This window comes from Hypanus sabinus, chromosome 25 (genome assembly GCF_030144855.1).
Source record: "Hypanus sabinus isolate sHypSab1 chromosome 25, sHypSab1.hap1, whole genome shotgun sequence".
In the NCBI taxonomy this organism is placed as follows: Eukaryota; Metazoa; Chordata; class Chondrichthyes; order Myliobatiformes; family Dasyatidae; genus Hypanus; species Hypanus sabinus.
The window spans coordinates 3,007,565-3,024,252 of NC_082730.1; the positions used below are offsets into that span (position 1 = coordinate 3,007,565).

The 16,688-nt window shown below is 41.7% G+C and overlaps 1 protein-coding gene across 2 annotated transcripts in view; it reads right to left on the bottom strand.

Moving 5' to 3' along the window:
* The window catches only part of LOC132380940 (T-lymphocyte surface antigen Ly-9-like), a 50,058-nt gene extending 33,538 nt beyond the window's left edge, over nucleotides 1-16,520 (bottom strand). For both annotated transcript variants that reach the window (XR_009507879.1, XM_059949920.1), the window contains exon 1: nucleotides 16,407-16,520. Coding sequence is in view for 1 of the 2 variants with exons in the window: in XM_059949920.1 (XP_059805903.1) it covers nucleotides 16,407-16,452 (46 nt within the window). In the remaining variant the exon portion in view is untranslated. The remainder of the gene's footprint in view (nucleotides 1-16,406) is intronic.
* Nucleotides 16,521-16,688: the final 168 nt, after the last annotated feature.

Genomic DNA, 16,688 nt, shown 5'->3' on the forward strand with positions numbered 1-16,688 from the left:
CAAATGACTTCTACAACTTCAGCATAACATCTCAACTCCAGCACTCAATCCTTTGATTTATGAATGGTGCCAAAAGATTTCTTCACAACCCTATCTACCTGTGCTGCCATTCTCAATGAATTATAGACCTGTAGTCCCAGATCCCTTTGTTCTACCGCACTCCTCAGTGCCCGATTGTTCACTGTGTAAGACCTACCCTGGCTGGTCCTCCCAAAGCACAATGCAATAATAAGGCATAGGAGTAGAATTTAGGCATTTGTCCTAACAAAATCTTCTTTGGCATTTCATCATGGCTGATCCAATTTTCCTTACAGTCCCAATCTCCTGCCTTCTCCCCATATCCCTTCACACCCTGACTAATCAAGTATCTATCAACCGCTGCCTCAAATATATGTAAGACTTGGCCTCCACAGCTGCCTGTGGTAAAGAATTCTACAGATTCATCACTCTACAACTAAAGAAATTCCTCCTAATCTCCATTCTAAAAGGACGCCTCTCTATTCTGTGGCTGTATCCTCTGGTCTTAGACTCTCCCATCACAGGAAACATTCTCTTCATATCCACTCTATCAAGGCCTTTCACTATTTGATAAGTTTCAATGAGGTCACCCCTCATTCTTCTAAATTCCAGTGAATACAGGCTCAGACCCACCAAATGTTCTTTATATGACAAACTGTCCAATACCAGAATCATTTTCATAAACTACTTTTGAACCTGTCCAGTATCAGCACATCCTTTCTAAGATAAAGGGCCCAGAACTGCTCTCAAAACTCCAGGTCAGACCTCACCAGTGCTTTATAAAGTCTCAACATTACATCCTTGCTTGTATATTCTAGTCCTCTTGAAATAAATGTTAACATCACATTTGCCTTCCTCACTACATGGAATCTTTATGGAATCCTGCACAAGCATTCCCAAGTCCCTTTGCACCTCACTGTTCTATATTTTCTCTCCATTTAGAAAATAGTCAGCCCTTTCATTTCTTCTGCCAAACTGCATGACCATGCACTTTCCGACACTGTATTCTATCTGCTACTTCTTTGCCCATTCTCCTGATCTTAGTCCTTCTGTAGCCTCTCTACTTCATCAAAACTAACTGCCCCTTCACTTATTTTCATATTGTCTGCAAACATCGCAAAAAAAGCTATTAATTCCATCATCCAATTCATTGACATATAATTGAAAAAGAATCTGCCCAAACCCCATGGAATACTAGTCACTTACAGCTAAAAAGAAAAGGCTCCCTTTATTCTCACTCTCTGCCTACTGTCAATCAGCCACTGCATGGTAGAATCTTTTCTGTATTACCATGGGCTCACAGCTTGTTAAGCAGCCTCATGTGTGGCACCTTGTCAAAGGCTTTCTGAAAATCCAATTACACAACATCAACTGATTCTCCTTTATCTATGCTGCTTGTTACTTCTTCAAAGAATTCCAACAGAATTGTCAGGCAAGATTTTCCCTTGAGAAAACAACGCTGATTACAGCCTACCTTATCATATGCTCATAATTTCATTTCCTCTACCACTCTCCCTTCTTGAAGAGTGGAGCTACACTTGCAATGTTTCAGTCTTCAGGAACCATTCCAGAATCCAGTGATTCTTGAAAGCTCATAATTAATGCTTCCACAATTTCTTCAGTCACCACTTTCAGATCACTGGGATGTACACCATGTGGTTCAAGTGACTTATCGACCTTCAGACCATTCAGTTTCCCAAGAACATTCTCTCTTGTAATGGTAACTTCACCCAATTCATGATCCCTGACACCTGGAACTTTCACCATACTGCTAGTGTCTTCAATAGTGAAGACTGATGCAAAATATTTACTCAGTTTGTCCACTATTTCCTTGTCCCCCATTTCTGCCTCTCCAACATTTTTTTCAGCAGTCCAATATCCACTTTCACTTCTCTTTTACACTTTATGAAGCTTAAGAAACTTCTGGTATCCTCTTTAATTTATTACCTAGCTTATTTTCTTATTTCATCTTTACCTTCTTAATGACTTTTTTAGTTGTCTTCTGTTGGTTTTTAAAAACTTCCCAATCCTCTAAGTTCCTACTAATCTTTACTCTTTTATATGCCTTCTCTTTGGATTTTTGTTGGCTTTGACTTCCCTTGTTAACCACGATTGTATCATCTTGCCTTTAGAATACTTGTTCCTCTTTGGGATGTAGATATCCTGTGCCTTCTGAATTGCTCCAGAAATTCCAGCTATTGCTGCTCTGCCAGTGTTCTTTTCCAATCAATTTGGACAACTCCTCTCTCATGCCTCTGTAATTCACTTTACTACACTGTAAAACTGATATATAGACAATAGGTGCAGAAGTAGACCATTCGGCCCTTCGAGCCTGCACCGCCATTTTGAGATCATGGCTGATCAATTCCTATCAATACCATGTTCCTGCCTTGTCTCCATATCCCTTGATTCCCCTATCCATAAGATACCTATCTAGCTCCTTCTTGAAAGCATCCAGAGAATTGGCCTCCACTACCTTTCGAGGCACTGCATTCCAGACCCCCATGACTCTCTGGGAGAAGAAGTTTTTCCTTAACTCTGTCCTAAATGACCTACCCCTTATTCTCAAACCATGCCTCCGGCACAGAGGACGGCCCTGTAGCTCCGAAGGGTAGGGAGAGAAGAAAGAGGACCATAGTAATAGGGGACTCGATAGTCAGGGGTTCAGACAGGCGGTTTTGTGGAGGTGATCGGGAGTCCCGGATGGTAGTTTGCCTCCCTGATGCCAGGGTTCGGGACGTTTCTGATCGTGTCCAAGATATCCTGAAGTAGGAGGGTGAGGAGCCAAAGGTCGTGGTACATGTAGGTACCAATGACATAGGTAGGAAAGGGGAAGAGGTCTTGAAACGAGAGTACAGGGAGTTTGGAAGGCAGTTAAGAAGAAGGACCGCAAAGGTAGTAATCTCGGGATTACTGCCTGTGCCACGCGACAGTGAGAGTAGGAATGGAATTAGGTGGAGGATGAATGTATGGCTGAGGGATTGGAGCAGGGGGCAGGGATTCAAGTTTCTGGATCATTGGGACCTCTTCTGGGGCAGGCATGATCTGCTCAAGAAGGACGGGTTACACTTGAATCCTGCGGGGACCAGTATCATAGCAGGGAGGTTTGCTAGGGCTACAGGGCAGACTTTAAACTAGTAAGATGGTGGGGCAGGAATCAATTTGAGGAAACTATGAGAGAGGAGGTTAGTTCACCAGTAGAGCAAGTAAGTAGACTGTGTGTGAGGGAGGAAAGGTAGGTGATGGAGAAGGGATGCGCTCAGCCCAAAAAGGTAGGGGAGAAGAAAGAAAAGGATAATAAATTTGGATGCATTCTTAGGGATGAAAAGAGAGGAGGAGGTGGAGAGTATCTTAAATGTATCTATTTTAATGCTAGGAGCATTGTAAGAAAGGTGGATGAGCTTAAAGCGTGGATTGCTACCTGGAATTATGATGTTGTAGCTGTTAGTGAAACATGGTTGCAGGAAGGGTGTGATTGGCAACTAAATATTCCTGGATTTAGTTGCTTCAGGTGTGATAGAGTAGGAGGGGCCAGAGGAGGAGGTGTTGCATTGCTTGTCCGAGAAAATCTTATGGCGGTGCTTTGGAAGGATAGATTAGCGAGCTCCTCTAGGGAGACTATTTGGGTGGAACTGAAGAATGGGAAAGGTGCTGTGACACTGATAGGAGTGTTTTATAGGCCACCTAATGGGGTACGTGAGTTGGAAGAGCAAATGTGTAAGGAGATAGCAGATATTTGTAGTAAAAACAAGGTGGTGATTGTGGAAGATTTTAATTTTCCACATGTAGGTTGGGAAGCTCATTCTGTAAAAGGGCTGGATGGTTTAGAGTTTGTGAAATGTGTGCAGGATAGTTTTTTGCAACAATACATAGAAGTACTGACTAGAGATGGGGCAATGTTGGATCTCCTGTTAGGGAATGCGATAGGTCAGCTGACAGATGTATGTGTTGGGGAGCACTTCGGGTCCAGTGATCACAATAGCATTAGCTTCAATACAATTATGGAGAAGGACAGGACTGGACCTAGAGTTGAGATTTTTGATTGCAGAAAGGCTAACTTTGAGGAGATGCGAAGGGATTTAGAGAGAGTGGATTGGGTCAAGTTGTTTTATGGGAAGGATGTAATAGAGAAATGGAGGTCATTTAAGGGTGAAATTATGAGGGTACAGAATCTTTATGTTCCTGTTAGGTTGAAAGGAAAGGTTAAAGGTTTGAAAGCACCATGGTTTTCAAGGGATATTAGAAACTTGATTAAGAAAAAAAGGGATGTCTACAATAGATATAGGCAGGATGGAGTAAAGAAATTGCTCGAGGAGTATAAAGAATGTAAAAGGAATCTTAAGAAAGAGATTAGAAAAGCTAAAAGAAGATACGAGGTTGGTTTGGCAAATAAGGTGAAAGTAAATCTGAAAGGTTTCTACAGTTATATTAAAAGCAAGAGGATAGTGAGGGATGAAATTGGCCCCTTAGAGAATCAGGGTGGTCAGCTATGTGTGGAGCCGAGGGAGATGGGAGAGATTTTGAATGATTTCTTCTCTTCGGTATTCACTAAGGAGAAGGATATTAAATTGTCTAAGGTGTGGGAAACAAGTAAGGAAGTTATGGAAGCTATGACAATTAAAGAGGTGGAAGTACTGGCGCTTTTAAGAAATTTAAAAGTGGATAAATCTCTGGGTCCTGACAGGATATTCCCCAGGACCTTGAGGGAAGTTTGTGTAGAGATAGCAGGAGCTCTGACGGAGATCTTTCAGATGTCATTAGAAACGGGGATTGTGCCGGAGGATTGGCGTATTGCTCACGTGGTTCCATTGTTTAAAAAGGGTTCTAGAAGTAAGCCTAGCAATTATAGACCTGTCAGTTTCACATCAGTGGTGGGTAAATTAATGGAAAGTATTCTTAGAGATAGTATTTATAATTATCTGGATAGACAGGATCTGATTAGAAGTAGCCAGCTTGGATTTGTGCGTGGAAGGTCATGTTTGACAAACCTTATTGAATTTTTTGAAGAAGTTACGAGGAATGTTGACGAGGGTAAGGCAGTGGATGTAGTCTATATGGACTTCAGAAAGGCCTTTGACAAAGTTCCACATGGAAGATTAGTTAAGAAGGTGCAGTCGTTAGGTATTAATGCTGGAGTAATAAAATGGATTCAACAGAGGCGAGATGGGAGATGCCAGAGAGTAATGGTGGATAATTGTTTATCGGGATGGAGGCCAGTGACTAGCGGGGTGCCTCAGGGATCTGTTTTGGGCCCAATGTTGTTTGTAATATACATGAATGATCTGGATGATGGGGTGGTAAATTGGATTAGTAAGTATGCCGATGATACTAAGGTAGGAGGTGTTGTGGATACTTAAATATTTTTGTAAAAAATGTCTAACTTGAAGATATTGTAAAAACTGTGAACATGAGAGAGAATACTTATCGACTAATTGTTCAAGACACCAATCTGCCTTCTTTAAATAAATCCAAAAAGGAATTAATACCTTTATTTTTCCAAAGTAAAAAAAAATTGGATCACTCCAAGGTTTAAAAAAGTAATTACGATGAATTATACTACAAAGTTTAAATTTTTTAAGATTAAAAAAATTGCGGAACTGGAGCCAAATTTGTAAAGAGTGCTTAACCACAGGATGTAGGTTTATTTTTGCAACTTTAGCTAATTGTATAGGAAGAGTAACTCTTAATAACGAAGTTAAATACGACTGTTTCACACCTCTCAGTTCCAGGTCTACCTGAACTGGCTGATCATTCCTATCAGCCCAATATAAGCAAAATGACATATACCCCAAATTAACAGCCCAATAATATTCTTAGATTAGGCAAAGCGCGACCTCCGTCCTTTTTCAACTTTTACAAATGACATTTACCAATTCTTGGTCTTTTATTATCCCAAATAAAAGATAAAATAATAGAATCAATCCAATCAAAAAACTTCTTAGTCAAACAAACAGGAATATTATAAAAGTTTTGGTAAAATCATCATTTTAACTACATGAATACGACCAACAAGTGAAAATGTAAGTGGGCTCCATCCTACTAAAGGAATACTTCATCGAGTCCACGAAAGGAGGAAAATTAGCTTTATAAAGATCCTTATATTTTTTAGTAATTATAACACCTAAATATCTAAAAGAATCAGTAACTTTAAAAGGAATATTATCATATATAGAGACAGATTCACTTAAAGGAAGTAATTCACTTTTACTAAAATTTATTTTAAATCCTGAAAAGTCTCCAAATTTGTCAAATAATTTTAGCAAAGCAGGAATAGATTCTTCAGGTTTGAATTTATATACCAATGAATCATCAGCATAAAGAGAGATCTTGTGCATGGTCTCATTCACAAAAATCCCATGAATATTTTCGGCTTCATGAAGAGCAATATCAAGGGGTTCTAATATTAAGTTAAATAACAAAGGACTTAATGGACAACCTTGTCTTGTCCCCCGTGATTGCTGAAAGAAAGGAGACCTACAGTTATTAGCGACAAAAGTAGCAATAGGAGCTTTATATATCACTTTAATCCGATTATTAAAATAAATACCAAAACCAAATTTTTCTAAAACATTAAATAAATATTTCCATTCGACTCGATCAAATGCTTTTTCAGCATCCAAAGATATACCACATTGTGGAGTTTTAGAAGAAGGCAAATATATAACGTTGAATAATCTCTGAACATTTGAGAAAGAATAACGACCCTTTATAAAGCCTGTTTGATCTTTAAAAATGATTTTACCCAAAAAAACTCTCCAACCGATAGGCAATTATCTTTGAGAGAATTTTAGCATCAACATTCAATAATGAAATAGGTCTGTATGAGGCACTATCAGTACGATCTTTATCCTTTTTGAGAATGAAAGAAATAGAAGCTTCATAAAAAGTAGAGGGTAAATCACTTAACACGAAAGAATCTTTAAACATCTCCAACATATACGGAGAAAGCAATTTTCCTAATTTTTTATAAAATTCTACAGGATAACCATCAAGTCCCAGGGCCTTACCAGATTGCATTGAAAAAACAGTTTTATGAATTTTGGATTCAGTAATTTGGCCATCAAGAGTTTTTTGATCATCAGCAGAAATTTTAGGAAAAGCAATCTTTCATAAAAAAGCATTCATTTCAGAAGAGTCTACTGGAAATTGAGATTTATAAAGTTCAGTGTAAAAATCTTGAAAAGCCTTATTAATTCTTTCATAATCTCAAGCCAGGGTACCATCTTTTCTACAAATTTTCAAAATTTGCCTCTTGGCTCCAGCTGATTTTAATTGAGATGCAAGTGGTTTATTATTTTTATCTCCAAACATGTAAAATTGGCTCTTTAACTTAAGTAGATAACCTTCAATTGGATGAGTTAATAATAGGTTATATTGTGATGGAAGTTCCACCCTTTTTTTAAAATAAGTCAATATTAGGGGAAGTCACATAGGTATTATCTAAATCTTTAATTTGTTTTGAAATTTTATCTAGTTCTGCTTTAGTCTATTTTTTAAGTTTAGCTGAATAATAATCTGACCACGTAAAAATGCTTTGAATGTATCCCATATAATTAATTTAGACATACCTCCTAAATCATTAAAAAGAAAAAAATCTTTTATCTGGCTTTCGATAAAACTGATAAAGTAAGTTTTGCAATAAAGTCTGAGACATGCGCCATGATGGACGGCCAAAAACGACATCATCAAATTCTAAGGACAAACTCAAAGGCTCATGATCAGATATAGCAATAGCGTCACATTCACAGTTTTTCACATTGGGCAAAAGACGGGGACCAACTATAATATAATCAATCCTTGAATATATTTTATAAACATGTTAAAAAAAGGAATATTCTCTGTTAAGAGGGTGTAAATGCCTCCATAATTGGATCAACCCAAAATCGGTCAAAAATGAGTTAATAACTGATGCAGAACGATTTTGAAGTCGCTGATTAGTTGAACTCTTGTCAATCATAGGATTTAAACAACAGTTAAAATCCCCATCCATTATCAACATATTGTAGCGGTGCATATACTCATTTAAATCTGGCAGTAAAGCAAATTTTTTCTTTTTAAAAGTATCATCCAAACTAGGACCACACAAATTAACCAAAATAATCTTTCTATTACAAATCATTCCTTTAACAATTAAAAATCTACCATTAGAATCTGATTCAGTATCCTCTTGAGTAAATATATTAGATTTAATAGACACGCCCTTAGTTTTGCTCTGAAGAGCTCTGTTCCATTTCACCAGCGATCTCCCGCCCTGATATGCATCTCCTGAGCAAAAATTATATCAGGTTGGAATCGATTAATAGTTTTAAAAGTCTTTTTCCGTTTAATAGGATGATTCTAACCACGTAAATTACAACTTATTACATTAATCCGTTTAACTGCCATACTATAATTTTATTCCAATTTACTTTATACATGCGCAGAACACATACCAATACAGGATTATCAAAGATGGCGGTGATGAAGAATGCGGCCATATAGAAAACACGCATGCTCTGAAACCACCTAATGGCGGAAAAAACTCCTAACTCTAAACCCACCCACACTCCCAAAAGCCCGAAAAAAAGGCAAGCGAACTAAGAGAGATGCAAAGCCGTGGGCTGCTCTGTCCGTCTCGGTTCTCTTTCCCCCCAGCCAGTACACAAAAAAAATAAAATGACCTTGCAAGAAAGACAGTAACGTCTCGACAAAGGAGAGTGTTTACATTCCATCATGTATTAAACAGAAAAAGAACTAAAATAATATAATCTCTTAGAGAGAAAAAACAGCACCATCTTCAGTTTGGCTTTAAATCCCTAAGAGAACTTTAAATTCTGTTATAGGGCGCTATAATAAAACAGATTAAAAAAGGTTAATTGTATATTTAACCGAACTAAATTTACGAAAATATTATTTAGTAATATCATAGTAACTGAACCCTCCCAAATATATATATATATATAAAAGAAACCCTATTGGTAGGAAAAAAAACTGCGGCACTCCACAAGTTACAAGTCTCCAGTCAGAGAGTCAACCATCTACTACCACTATCTGGCTTCTCCCACAAAGCCACTGTCTTAAACAATTTACTAGCTCAGCTTGAATGCTGAGTGACAGAACCATCTTAAACAACCTCCTATGTTAGCCCTCACGAAGGATCTCGGCCCGAAACGTCGACAGTGCTTCTCCTCATAGATGCTGCCTGGACTGCTGTGTTCCACTAGCATTTTGTGTGTGTTGCTCCTATGTGAGACCTTGTCAATGAGTAAACCTGAATTTGTTTCTGTGCAACACTCTCCGCTCCAGGTCACTGCACAGACAACTTCACTGGGAATCTCCTCTCCTGCCAGATGGCACAACAGATCACTGGGGCACACATCATTGGCAGACAAAGATAAGGAATTGGAGAGAACTAATAGCACACATCACAGAATGGTAAAGAGAGTTCCTCCAAGGAACGGCACATGTTGTGTGGGATTGGTTCCCAAGACAGGTTTCAGTGCTTAGGTCTATTGATTCATTCGGCCCAGCCAGGAAAATTCCACACTCATGAGCCTCCTTGCCAGCCACAGGGACAGGATGGAGGCCAGTTCACTCCCACAGGCAACTACGTTCCAGGCTCTTAATAGGTCTGGGTTAAAACTTGATAAATCTCAGAGTAGCAGAACTGACACTTACCAAACACTGCATGTCCTCCTGATGGCAATGACCCCAGCTGAGAAAATTTAACACCAGTGCACACTGTCTGGGAGGGTGTTCAGTGTACAGCTGTTTCTGCAGGGTTCTGAGGTGGAGAGCCATCAGCTGGGGACGTACATACAACAGTGACTTCTCAATTGGGAGGCTCAGAACCGAAATAGAGACCCAGTGTTTTCTGCTACCCCTTCCTCTATGATCAATACTGTCCTCAAAGAGATCTCCTCCATTTTGTGGATATCTCCCCCTCACCCCATCTTCCTGCCACCATAAGAGAGATACTTCCTGTTTTCCTTATTACCACCCCTCGAGCCTCTACATCCAGTAGATTATTCTCGATAACTACAAGAAAGTCTGCAAATGCCGGAAATCCAAAGCAACAAATACCAACACCGGAGACATTCTCCATAACTTTTTCTGCCACTTTCAACATGATCTTACCAACAGGCACATCTTTCCCTCTCAACATTCCACTTTCTGCAGTGACTGCATTCTTCAAGACTATTGTCCATTCATCACTCTTCACTGATCTACCTGCTGGCATTTACCCCTACCCCTTCACCTCCTTCCTCATCACCATTCAGGGCTTGAAATACCGGTGAGGCAACACTTCACCTGCAAGCCTTTCAGGGTTTTATACTGTATCCTGTTGTGGCCTCCTCAACATCAGTGAGACTTGATGTAGGTTGCTCAACCACTTCATCGAGCACCTTCGCTTCGTCCACCACAAAACGTGAGCTTTCCTTGAGGCCACTGGTTTTAATCCTATTTGCCATATATAATCCAACGCTTTGGTCCAATGGCTCCTCTGCTGTCATGATGAGGCCACCTCAGGGTGGTGCAGCAATATCGCAAATTCCTTCTGGGTAGCCTCCAACCTGACAACATGAACATTGATTTCTCCAACTTCTGGTACTTTCTCCCCCACTGATTCCCCTTTTCCATTTCTGGCCACCCCCTTCCCTTCCTTCCTTTCTCCTCACTTGTCCATCATCTTCCTCTGGCACGCTTCCTCCTTCCCTTTCTCCCATGCTCCACTCTCCTCTCCTATCAGATTCCATCTTCTTCAGCCCTTGACCTCTCATCTCATGTTCGCAACATTTATTGCCTATTTATTTATTATTGTTGTTTCTTTTTTTGCAATTTGTTGTTATTTGCTCATTGGTTGTTTCTACATCCTGTTTGGTATGATCTTTCATTGATTCTATTATGTTCCTTGGATTTCTAAAGAGTATGCCCACAAGAAAACAAATCTCAGGGTTGTATCTGGTGATGTATACATACTGAGATAATAAATTTACTTTGAAACCTGAGAACCATCTATATATTTCTTTAGAAGGCTTTACAAGATATATTCAACTAATTCCATCCCATTCAATACCCTGGCACTGTGGAAGTCCCAGTCTCCATCAGGGGGCTATAACAACCCTATTATTCCTACAGCTATCTGCAGCTTCTCTAATTCACACTGATTACTGGAGAACTACAGCACAGTACACAGTACAGAGGGAAGGAGCAGCACTGTCGGTAAAAAAAAAGAAATTAAACCCATAGCACTGAGTGATGAGAGGATCAGAAGATGTAGAATCTTTGTGGCTGGAGTTGAGGAACTTCAAGGGTTACAAGACGCTGAAGGGACTTATGTCCAGGGTGTAGAATAGCAGCCAGGATGAGGGTACAAAAGGCATGTGAGAAACACTGCCTTTCTCACACGCTTTTTTTCCCAGAAGATAGAAAAGGAACATGAGAAAAGTAATGTTACAGTGATCATGGAGGACTTCCACAAATGTACACTGGGGAAAATCAGGCTGGCAGAAGACTCCAGGAAAACAAATTTGTGGCTTTCCACAGCAACATAAGGCAGATCGCACAAGGGAACAGGCACGTCTAGGTCTGGATATTGCGTAAACAGGTAGACTATCAGGGAGCTAAAGCAGATGGAACCCTTAGTAAGCAGTGATCACAATCTGACAGACCTCACCATGCAGTTTGAAGGAAACTGAAATTTAATGTAATAATATTAGTTATCGAGTCATTCAGCACAGACAGGGGACACTTTGATCCAACTGGTTCAAGCCAAACAAAATGCCTCATCCCAATTGTCAGTGTTTGGTCCTTAATCTTTTAAACCTTTCCAATCCATGTACCTGTCCAACTGACTTTTAATAGTTTCTATTTTATCTGCTTCAGCCACTTTCTCTGGCAGCTGATTCCACATAAATAGTTTACATTGTGTATATAAATTTCATCCAAGATGTCAGCACGACGTAGCTTGCAGTGGCCACTCCAGAGCTGATTATCTATTATTTCTGAAGCGGGGTGCCCTGTGCAATCATAATCGGATGAAAAACAGACATGGCAGCATGGAGGAACATCTGAAAATCTCCAGGAAGACCTTCTTCATTGCTGCTGCTGCTGTGAGGGCTGGGTCTTGGCTGGGAAGAACAGGCCCCCAGTCCTGGGGGTCGCGTTGCCGATGGCCGTTGGCAGGGCCGTCTTAATATGCTCGGCGGAGGATGGTGCTCGGAGAAGCTGTGCCGGACGGGATGAGCAGAGGCTCGGAGGTTCAACGGACTCAGAGTCCACTGCGATCAGGTCGCTTTCACTGTGTGCTGTGTCTGCGAGGCTGGGTTCAGCGGTGCTTTCATTGTGTGTTGCGTCTTCGAGGCTGAGTCGGGCGGCGCAATGGAAGTCCATAGCGGGGGTATTCCTTTCTGCCGCTGGCATGAGATGACGAGTCTATTGGGACCCTGAGGACTTCTGGAAACTGTGTGGTGGTTTCTTTCCAACTTATAGTCTTTTAACACTTTAACATCTTTGGACTATTTTACTGTGCCCATGGTCTGTTTTTTTTTAATCAATTACCCTATTGTTTGCTCTGTTGTAACTATGTGGTTTTGTGCAGGACTTGCAGCTTTAGTTTTTGGTCTTGTTTGTCTGGTGTGATTGGAGCTCCTTTCCGGGGAACACGCAAAGATGGTAGTGCGATATAAATACGCAGCAGCCTCTCCGGACTCTGGATTGGGGATTGCCAAACGTTATGTGGATTTTCTGGTGTAGTCTGTTTTGTCATGCGTTTTTGTGATAACATTCTCGAGGAACGTTGTCTCATTTTTTAAACTGCATTGCATTTCTGGTTTGTAAATGACAACAAATTGAATCTGAATCAGATAAATTGCCCCTTGAGGGTTTCTACAATCACTCCCCTCACACTTTAAACTTATGCCTCCAGTTCTTGATTCTCCAGAAGTGTGAAAAAAAACAGTTTTCACCCTATCAATGCCCCTCGTGATTTCATACACCTCTCTGAAATCTCTCAGTCTCCTATGCACCAAGTAAAGTTCTAACCTCTACAACATCTCCTTGTGATGATCAAGGACAACTGCAGAGGCATGAGAAAGTCATGGCCAGAGTTGATTGGAAGGAGTTCCAGTACAGAAGAGAGTGCAGCAGCAATGGCAGGGGTTTCTGGAAGAAAGCAGAATTTCATCCCAAGGAAGACTAAAGGCAGGATGATGAAATGGTGGCTGACAAGGGAAGTCATGGGCAGTAGAAAAGCAAAAGAGAAGGCATACAATATTGTAAAGATTTCTGGGAAGCCAGAAGTTTGGGAAAAGGGTAAAACCCAACAGAGGATAATACCTGTAAGAGAGAAGATGAAAAACCATAGTAGTCAATAAAAAAAATTCCAAAAGGTTTTATTTGGTGGGTATATAAAGGTTAAGAAAGAGGCAAGAAAGGACACTGGACTACTGGAAAATGACACCAACAATGCAGTAATAGAGAATAAGGAAATGGTGGAGAATTTTCTACCATTTAAGACCATAAAACCAGAAGTGAGAATGGCTCCAGGGGCAATATTTTTTTCAACATGTGGGAAGTTTGGGAGACCTCCAGTCTCCCAGATGAATACATCTGCACCAGGTGTACTGAGTTGCAGGTCCTGAATGTATTAGGGAAATGGAACTGCAGCTCAATGACCTTCATTTCATACAGGAGAATGAGGAGGTGATAAACAGGAGTGACAGGGAGGTAGTCACCTTTAGGTTGCAAGAGACAGGTAACAGGGTGACTGTCAGTAGAAGCCGCCAAAATGAACACAGTGCAGAGTACACCTGTGGCCATTCAGTTCGATAATAAGTACATAGCTTTAGAGTCTCTTGAGGGACAATGAACTACCGGAGAGGAGACACAGTGACTGGGTGTCTGGCTCAGAAGAGCAACGAGGTGAAAAGGACTGTCTTTTACTGATTGATTGCCTCTCAACTCAGAGAAACTGTCACAAAACTCTGCCTTTGAAATCTTGATTGCCGCCCTGATTACAAAGTACCTCTTTTCACGCACCCTTGGTGTGGACTGTCCAAGAAGTGGCTCAAAGTTTGCTTTTCAAATCTTGAACATGGACCTGACTGAAAGGGTAGCTCTTTTTCTGCAATGCCTCTTACTGACTGGTTGCTCCTGAATTCAGAGAAACTGCTGCAAAACTCTGCATTAGAAATCTCAGTTATCACACAGAGTAGCTCTTTTCACACAACCCTAGTGCATTTCCGGAACTGCTTGAACCAGATGGTGGTAAATCTGTGGAAAGTGTTAACATGGAGGTCTGTGGTGTATTTAAGTGAGAGAACAATAGGTTCTTGATTGGTAAGGGTTAGGGTTGCAGTGTGAAGACAGGAGAAACGTGATTGAATGACAGTGCAGACTCAACAGACCAAATGGCCTAATTCAGCTCCTAAAGCTTATGCATTTTCACGATGTTCTTCCTAATCCATATTACATCTCTTGTTCCTCTCTTACCTCTACCACGATCATACCTGTAGCATCTGTACCCTGGAACACTGAGTTGCCTGTCAGCCAGGGAATCGTAATATCACAATCCTGTGCAATGTGCACCATCTGCAAAATGTACTGCAGTCACTCACCCAAGCTACTGTGACAAGACCTTGCAAACCTGTCACCTCTCTCATCAGGAAGGATAAGAGCAGTACAGGAGAACACCACTATTTGCAGGCTCCCCTCCAAGTCCCACAGTCTCTCTGGCCAGCTGGTCAAACCATCTCCTTCTCCCCACTGTGTGGAGTTCTCCCCCTCACTGTGGTCCACAGAAACAATGTTTGCACCTTCTACAGGGCATCTTCACCCTATCCCCTCATTTGACTCCACATCCAGTTAAGACACCTGCCTCCTTTTGCAACTGGATCTTTAACCTCCTGACTCGTAGACCACAATCAGTAAGGGAAGACAGTGACACCCACAGCACAATTATTCTCAGAATGTTTGCCCCATCTGCAACACTTCTCTCCAACCCTACAGTTACCTGTAAATCATTACTGTCATCATTAGATTACTCATGGAGGAAGAGAGAGTGAAAGGGAAAAGAGGAGGATAGAGACAAAGTTTATGGAGGGAGACACAGAGCTCTCTGAACTCTAGAAAGAGGAGAGTCTGATAATCCAAGGCTTCTCAGCAAAAATAAGGAGGGGAGGAGGATGCTTTGCATCTGCTTTTAATGGTGGTCTGGCAGACCCAGAAAATGCCACAATGGGCAGAAAAGTCTTCTGCCTGCAGTGAACAACTAAAGCACTCACTGCTCCACAAGCAGAGCTGATCACTTAAACTAAACCTTGCAAATGGTGGAGAGAAAGTTAGCACACAAACACGAAGAAATCTGCAGATGCTGAAAATTCAAGCAACACACACAAAATGCTGTTGGAACGCAGCAGGCCAGGCAACATCTATAGGAAGAAGTGCAGTCGACTTTTCGGGCCGACGTCCTTCGTTAGGACTAACTGAAAGAAAAGATAGTAAAAGATTTGAAAGTGGGAGGGGGAGTGGGAGATCTGAAATGATAGGAGAAGCCAGGAGGGGGACGGATGAAGCTAAGAGCTGGAAAGTTGATTGGCAAAAGGGATACAGAGCTGGAAAAGGGAAAGGACCTTGGGACAGGAGGACTAGGGAGAAAGAAAGAGGGAGGGGAGCACCAGAGGGAGATGGAAAACAGGCAGAGTGATGGGCAGGAAGAGAGTAATAAAAAGGAAGAGGGGGGAAAAAACTAAATATTATCAGATGGGGTAAGGGGAGGAGGGACATTAACTGAAGTTAGATAAGTTAATGTTCATGTCATCAGGCTGGAGGCTACCCAGCCGGTATATAAGGTGTTGTTCCTCCAACCTGAGTGTGGCTTCACCTTGACAGTAGAGGAGGCCATGGATAGACATATTAGAATGGGAATGGGACATGGAATTAAAATGTGTAGCCACTGGGAGATCCTGCTTTCTCTGGCTGGCAGAGAGAAGGTGTTCAGAGAAACGGTCTCTCAGTTTGCGTCAGCTCTCACCAATATTTACAAAAGGCCGCACCAGGAGCACCGTACGCAGTGTTTGATACCAGCCGACTCACAGGTGAAGTGTCGCCTCTCCTGGAAGGACTGTCTGGGGCCCTGAAAGGTGGTGAGGGAGGAAGTGTAAGGACAGTTGTAAAGCTGAACAAGTGCTACAAGGATAAGTGTCAGGAAAGAGATGGGTGGGAGGACAAGGGAGTCGCGTAGGGAGAAAATGAGACTGATATTGCTGGGGTGGCTGAGGAGGAAAGGAGGGCGCGGTCAATCGTTCCTCTCTCAGATCACAATGCGATGATAAGCAATCACTGTAAGATGCCTCGCCGCGGTACAAGCAGTTCTCTAACCACTATCAGTGACCGCAATCTGACCTTACCCACACAGGCGACCCAGGCAGTAACACAGAGCAGGGACCAGACCATCCTGACGAGAGCCTCGCAGCTTGAGGGCCTTCAGGCGACCAGGATTCTCGGGGAACGTCGGGAGGAACACGAGGAAGAGACTTCCGGTACCGGCCGGCCGGCAGGGATTCGGCTTCCGGCAGGCGCCGCTCTGTCACTGCCCTTTCGCAGCCCTTGTCCTGTCTGTCCCCCACACCGCTCAATCACTCTCACTCCACCACAGTCGGACTCCGGCAGCCTCAGGACGAGCTCCGTGA